Source organism: Nannospalax galili, unplaced genomic scaffold (assembly GCF_000622305.1).
Source record: "Nannospalax galili isolate Female #2095 unplaced genomic scaffold, S.galili_v1.0 scaffold344, whole genome shotgun sequence".
In the NCBI taxonomy this organism is placed as follows: Eukaryota; Metazoa; Chordata; class Mammalia; order Rodentia; family Spalacidae; genus Nannospalax; species Nannospalax galili.
This window is the reverse complement of record NW_008352153.1, coordinates 63,432-70,901: the sequence shown is the minus strand read 5'-3', so window position 1 is coordinate 70,901 and position 7,470 is coordinate 63,432. Positions and strand designations below refer to the sequence as shown.

Below are 7,470 nucleotides of genomic sequence, written 5' to 3'. Positions count from 1 at the left end.
AATCTTAAAATAGAACACAAAATTCAATTACGTTAAAACCCTTCACTTCACAACTAAAATACCATTTTCAAAATATTAAAGAACTTACTGGACACTAGTAAATACAATTTATACTAGTGTTTGTTTCATAAAATGTAAAAGAACTAAATACAAATATTTTAATATGATTACTATTTTCATTATTTGCCATGCCTAGACCCTTAGAAAAGACTTTTCTCTGTCCTTTCACTATCTGATGACACGTCACTAAGCAGGCAGCATTTATTTTCCAGAAACAGTACAGCCAACTCTCTACTACTACTATTTTAATAGCAAGAATTTAGCAAAAAATAAAATGATTGGAACTTACCCAAATGAATAAACAGGGCTAGGCTTCTTCATCATTACCCAGTAGCTTATTAAACATGTTATTAAACTAAGTAAAGAAAAACAGTCTTTGCATTAGAAAGTAGAGCCAGACTGACAACATATAGAGACAAATTAAGATTTTTTTTATAAAGATTAATTTTTTTGGGGGGGGTCTTTTGAAACAGGGTCTCCTTGTAGCCCCAGCTGGCCTGGAACTCACTATGTAGACCAGGTTGGCCTTGAACTCACAGAGATTTGTCTGCCTTTGCCTCCCAAGTGCTGGGACTACAGGCCTGCACCACCACGCCCGGCTAAGATTAATTTATTTTTTAAGATTTTTTTGAGAATTTCACACAAGTACCTTATACTTACACCATTTCCACCCTCCATTTTATTTTTTATTTATGTGTATATGTGTCTTTCTCTCTGCCTGAGTGTCTGTGCACATGTATTCAGATACACAGGAGGCCAGAAGACAGCACTGGATCCCTGGAGCTGGAATTACAGGTGATTGTGGGCTGCCCAGCCTAGGTGCTGGGAACTGAACTCAGATCTTCCACAAGAACAGCAGGCACTATTAACTACTGAACCATCTCTCCAGCAGCCCCTCAACAAATTAAGTGTTCAAAATTCCTCAGCTACTGAAGTTACTAGTATTTGCATATACTGTTACAATAAATTATCCCAATAATTTATAATTAATCACAATGATCATCTTAACACGATATACCTGGATGACAACAGTTGTAAATATTTATTGTATGTGTGTGTTTGCTTGCATGTATGGATATGCACCACATGAATGCATCATGTTCACAGAGGCCAGAAGAGGGTGTAAGATCCTCTGGAACTGGAGTTGCAGATGCTTGTGAACTGCTATGCAGGTGCTTGCAACTAAACTTGGGTCCTCTGCAAGAGCAGTAAGTGCTCTTAACTGTTGAGCCATCTTTCTATCTCATTACAACAGTTTTATATGAAGTTAATAATTGACCATTAAGTCAGTTAAGCAGAACCTAAATCCATCCTTTTTCTGTACAATGTTAGCTACCAAAGTGGACTCCACAACTAAGAAAAAAAAAAAATGGTTACGTGCTTTATACTTGGGTCCTCTGCAAGAGCAGTAAGTGCTCTTAACTGTTGAGCCATCTTTCTATCTCATTACAACAGTTTTATATGAAGTTAATAATTGACCATTAAGTCAGTTAAGCAGAACCTAAATCCATCCTTTTTCTGTACAATGTTAGCTACCAAAGTGGACTCCACAACTAAGAAAAAAAAAAAATGGTTACGTGCTTTATCTTAACATTAATGCTGATGAACTATATTTAGTTTTTTTTTTTTTTTTTTTTCATAATTTATTTTTTTTTTTTTTTTTTTTTTTTTTTTTTTTTTAAGAATTGACAAACTACATTTAGCTTTTATTAAAAGGAAAAATTATTAACATCTTGCTGGGTTAAATTATGATCATTTTTCAACTACAGTGAGGAGTCATTCAAAAAACAACTTCCTACAATGTGAAATTCAGGATAAACTGAATTCAAAAAGGGAAGAAATAAAAGTTATGAGAAAATAAGATTGTGAAGTAGTAATTTTCAAGGTAGAAAGGTTTCAGGTGTTGACAAGGTTCACACCACTGCTGCTGAAGTTGGACATGGCTGTGGTTTGGCTATGATTTAAGTGACTCCACAAAAACTCATAGAAGTTTGGTCCCTAGTTGGTGGTACGGCAGAGATAAGAAAACTTTAAGGGGTGCGCTGGTATTAGGTCCTTAGGATAATTGATCTCATACCCACAGAATGAATTTTGGAGTCTGATCATTCTGATTTTCTGTCTGGTGATACAATCTTTCATACCTGCCCTTTCCCATCCTGCAAGAAGTGACACAGCTGAGAGAGGCCCCAGAGTGAGCCTGCTGCTTGGATTTCAGCCTCCAAAACTCTAAACTAAATTTCTTTCCTTCATGAGAAGCCCATCTCCAATATTTTGTTATGATAGCAGAAAATAAACTAATATAAACACCAAAGGTGTCTGTAAGAGAATGAAGCGTGTTTGGATGTTACTATATTCCCAAGCATATTTTATTTTAACCTGTTCTTCATCCTTTTCTTTCCTATAAACTGATACTTTTAACTAAGTAGTTTGATCAGATTCCAGTTTGATTTCTTTTTCTGCAAGACTCTTTCATAAGCAGTGTTATGTACTTTTATTGGGATAGAAACAATGACTGATTATCTGTGATTCTAGTATACATTAGCAATTATCAGCAAGAGTCATTGACTTAATTAGGTTCTGAATAGTGACAGTCTAAAGCAATCACTTCTTGTTAACTTATCTTCTTCAAAGACAAACTTCCTGTCTAATTACTTAGTTACTTGGAAGCATCTTTCACACAGATAAATGTCTGATGTTTTCCCTTTAGTCATTAGTTTTCAGAAGCATGACTTCATTTCATATTAACCTTCCAAAGGTGATGAATTAGTTTTATATTTTAAATTCTAAGCATAGGGATTTGTACATATCTGCTGTGCTTCAACTCATGGTTATAATTCTTACTGGCTTGAACTCACACTGCCCACTTTAGTCAATGGAAGCCTTATGAGGCAACTTCTATGTCCAACATGTCCTTTGACACGATCTATTAGTATTTGACAGTTCCACTGCTTTCTGGCTTGACAAGACATTCCAAGCTAAAGGTCCAGCCCCAGATCTGGAATGACTCATTTCTCTAAGACTCCTGGTTACTATTAGGAGGAAATAGATTTTAGAGATGATCACCTAGGTGCCATTGGGCTAACCATTATCATATTTTTCAAAAGGCAAAGCTAGGAAACAATTGGTTTTTTAAAAATATGTTATTTATTATTTTAATTTTTTTCTTTCTTTCTTTTTTTTTCTTTTGTTCTTTTTGAGACAGAGTCTCCCTATAGTCCCAGGTGGCATGGAACTTGCTATGTAGACCAGGCTGGCTTTGAACTCAGAGATCTGCCTGCCTCTGCCTCCCAAATGCTGGGACTAAAGGCGTGCACCATCATGCCTGGCTTTATTATTTTAATTTTATGTGTATGAGTGTATTGCCTTCATGTATGTAGGTGCACTCATATCATGCAGTGCCCATGGAGATCAGAAGAGGGCATCAGATCCCCAGAACTGGAGTTATGGATGGCTGTAGGCCACCATGTGGGTACTGGGAATCGAACCCTGGTCTTCCGCAAGAGCAGTTGGTGCTGTTAACCACTGAGCCATCTCTCCAGCACAGAAACAATTGTTTTTAGAGATAAATGAATCCATACTGATACCAACAGTCATTAAAGTTCATACATTCAACCTCTACACCTAAGACTCACAGAACATAGCAGAGAACACTAATGCATCTTTCAGTTCTCATCAATGAAGCTCTCTCATGCAACAGGAACACAAAGGGACACAAATGGCCAGAACACAGAGAATAGAAGTCAGCAGAGTGTGGGTCCTTGGACAGGTCTCATGAAGTCTACCCACCCAGGGCTCAGGGACCATTTTGGAAGAGGGGGTGGAAAGACTGTAAGAGCCAGGGAGGAGGTGCATGACCATACAAAAATAGTCCTACAGGCACCTGGGACTCTTCTCCTACAAACCTACAGCAATGGTGTCAGCATGCATAAGACCCATGCAAACTTAGGCAGACAAAAACCCAGCATAGAACTGTGGAAATGAACAGCAAGCCCCAATCTTAGTTGAAGAATTATTGGTAGCTGATTATCGCTGGGTAAGGAAGAACAGATCTTTTTGAAGGGAGAGACTCTAGATAGGCTGACTAAAGCCTGGTGGATGAACTTGCACTGAGGGACATCTCGGGACACTACCTTTACATAATAGGCCTTAATACAAATGACAGAATATATGAACTCCAGTGGGGGGAGGCGGTTATGGGAGGGTGCCAAAGGGGAAGGGGGAAGGAGGTATAAAGATGATTTTATATATGAAATACACAAAAATTCAATAAAAACATTTTTTAAAAAGTTCATACAAGCCAGGTGTGGTGGCATACGCCTTTAATCCCAGCACTTGGGAGGCAGAAGCAGGAGGATCTCTATGAGTTCAAGGCCAGCCTGGTCTACATAGTGAGTTCCAGGACAGCTGGGGCTACAGGGAGACCGTCTCAAAAAGACAAAAAAAAAAAAAGTTCATACAATCATGAAAACAATACATCTGATCTACAAATAAATTACAAAATGGGTGGGGAGAGAAATTTACATAAGAAGGTGTGATTAATGAAAAGATATCCTTACAATACTCCTACTGCAAATATAGGCCCCAGTGGAAAGCCACTGCAATTGTTTTGTCAGATGGATGTGTGGATGTGATGCACTTGCTAAAGTACCATCCAAGCATTTGTGTTCACACCCATGTATTAAGTTATGATAACAGCCACTGTTTAGATGTTCTTCTTACTGTTTGTGTTTATAGTAGATGGAATCCCACTGAAATGGGCCAACAGCCCATGGAAAACAGATGATGAAGAGGCCCAAAAGTTCATGCTTCCCACAATGGGAGAAAAGGCCATCCCACACCTACCACCCCTTCAAGGCTCAGGGACTTTTGTGGAAGAGGTTGGCAGAAAGAGTTAAGAGCCAGAGGAAAGTGTGGAGTATTACCTGGAAGTGTCCTCCGACCACTATGCTGGCAAGCTATAGTCACACCTCCTTCCCACATTCCTCAAGGAGTTGAGGGGGGGAGTCAGTTACCCCTCCACCGAATCAGTCCACCTTAGCTGCATGTGGGGGAGGGGCTAACGGTATATAAGCCAAGAATGCCATGAGGCCCTTTCTCACCATTTTGTGTGGCTGTTGGGAAGTCACAGGGTCTATATTTGAGTGTGGACGACTTCCCAGCACAGCCATAAATGGGGGTGTGTGTGCGTGTGCCCACTCTTCTGTAAATAAAGCACCACCTTATGCTCTGTTAGCAAGCCCAATAAACTAGTTAGGATTAAAAAACAAAAAAACAATACTCCTACTGCATGGATCTTGAAGCATCAATGTCTATGTATTTTTCAATCCTTCTATAGAAATACAAAGGCCAACTGAAAGCAGGGGGCTAGTGGACTTTCTCTATACTTCATAATTTCTCACTTCTCAGTTACTAACTGCCCCTTTTTTCAGACCTATACACTTATAATGGGAACTTAAATGTTCTTATGTGATCCTCCTCCAGGGAGGGTCCTGGGATTGAACTCTCATCATCAGGATTGGAACAAGAACCTTTACTCATTGAGCCATCTTACCAGTCCCACAAACAGCATTTTAAGATGGGAGCTAGGGATCAAACTCAGGTCTTTGTGCTTGCAAGACAAGCACTTTTACTTACTAAACCATTTCCTCTTGCCCTGAATATGTCAAAGTATCTTTCTGCATGTACGTGCAGAGGCCAGAAGTTGGAGTCAGATGCCTTTTATGTCAATTTTTTACTCTTCAGAATCATTTTTGCAGTTTTCTTCAGTCTGTACATCCTGAGTTTATGCCTGAGTATTCATTTTTATGAATTTCAGAAATACTGTCTTCTTTGAAACCAGTAAGTGTTATCATCTGTGCTATTTCTATGTTAAAAAACTTACTTATTTAGGCAATTATTTTCCTTTAAGCAAAGAAAACTTAATAAATTCAATACAACAAATCCTTGAGAAACGTACCTAAAAAGATCAAAAATGGTCAGGTAAGTATAAGCAGTTAAAGCTGCAAAACAAAAAGACATAAAATTAAAATGTTGCTTAATCCACTCTTTAAAAATTATTATTATTATTATTATTATTTTTTTTTTTTCTTTTCGTCTTTTTGATACAGGGTCTCCCTGGAGCCCCAGCTGTCCTGGAACTCACTATGTAGACCAGGCTGGCCTTGAACTCACAGAGATCTGTGTGCCTCTGCCTCCCAAGTGCTAGGACTACAGGCAATGTGCCACCATGCCTGGCCTTTAATTATTATTTTTATTCTATGTGTATGAGTGTATTGCCTGCATGTATGTGAGTGCACCTGTGTTGTACAATGGTGCAGACGTCAGAAGAGGGCTTCAGAGTCCCCTGGAACTGGAGTTAAGGATGGCTTGTAGTCTCTATGTGGGTGCTGGGAATTGAACCCGGATCCTCTACAAGAGCAGTCAGTGCTCTTAACCACTGAGCCATCTCTCTAGCCCTTAATCCATTCTTTTCGTGTATGTGTGTGTGCTTGTGTGAGTTTATGTGCATGCAGGTCCCTGTGGAGGCTAGAGGTTGTTCCCTGGAACTGGAGTTATAGGCACTTGTCAGTCATCTGATGTGGATGCTGGGAACCAAACCCAGGTCTCTGCAAGAGCAGTAAGCACTCTTAACCATGCAGCCATCTCTCCAGCCCCTTAATCCATTGTTTTTTAAAAGACTTATTTATTCTCTTTACTTTATGTGTACAAGTGCTTTGCTTGCACATGTACATATGCATTCTTAGTGCCTGCAGAGACCTGAAGATGGTGCCGGGGTCCCTTGGAATTGGAGTTACAGATGGTTGTGGGCCATCATGTCATGCAGATGTTGGGAACCAAACCAGGATCCTCTACCAGAGCAGTAAGTGCTCTTAACTGCTGAGTGAGTCATTTCTCTAGTTCCATCTGTAATCCATTCCTTTTTTTTGTTTTTTGTTTTTGTCTTTTTCTGAAACAGGGTCTCCCTGTAGCCCCAGTTGGCCTTGAACTCACAGAGCTCCGCCTGCCTCTGCCTCCCAAGTGCTAGGACTATAGGCATGTGCTACCACACCCGGCCTGTAATCCATTCTTAAAATAGCAAAACCACCAAAGAAGTTTGGAGTAACTGACCAATCTTATACATCTTCAATTTTCTAATAAATGTGATTACTGAAATTATCTAGTAAATGCAGCCCCAGCAGGTTAAAGTTAACTTCAGCCAGATTTCTGCAATAGGAAAAATAAAGTTACAAATGCTCCAAAGCCCTAAGGGAATTCTCCTACATGCTTCTATCATTGAGTATTTTTTAAAAATCTTTTCTTTTTCTTTCATCTATCTATTTATGTATCTATCTATTATCTATCTATCTATCTATCTATCTATCTATCTATCAATCAATCATCTGTCTATCTATCTATCTATCCATCTATCTA

At 39.1% G+C, this 7,470-nt stretch overlaps 1 protein-coding gene across 7 annotated transcripts in view; it reads right to left on the bottom strand.

Annotated features, from left to right (window-relative positions):
* Slc30a6 (solute carrier family 30 member 6) overlaps nucleotides 1–7,470 on the bottom strand; it is a 58,652-nt gene that overhangs the window by 22,043 nt on the left and 29,139 nt on the right. For 2 of the 7 annotated variants that reach the window (XM_008849041.3, XM_029554059.1), the window contains 2 exons: nucleotides 6,017–6,059; nucleotides 350–415 (listed from right to left, as the gene is read on the bottom strand). The exons of 2 other annotated variants lie outside the window; for them this stretch is intronic. In XM_008849041.3, the coding sequence (XP_008847263.1) occupies nucleotides 350–415; nucleotides 6,017–6,059 (109 nt within the window). The remainder of the gene's footprint in view (nucleotides 1–349; nucleotides 416–6,016; nucleotides 6,060–7,470) is intronic. 3 more of the 7 variants (XM_008849042.3, XM_029554062.1, XM_017802188.2) reach the window with 2 other exon arrangements.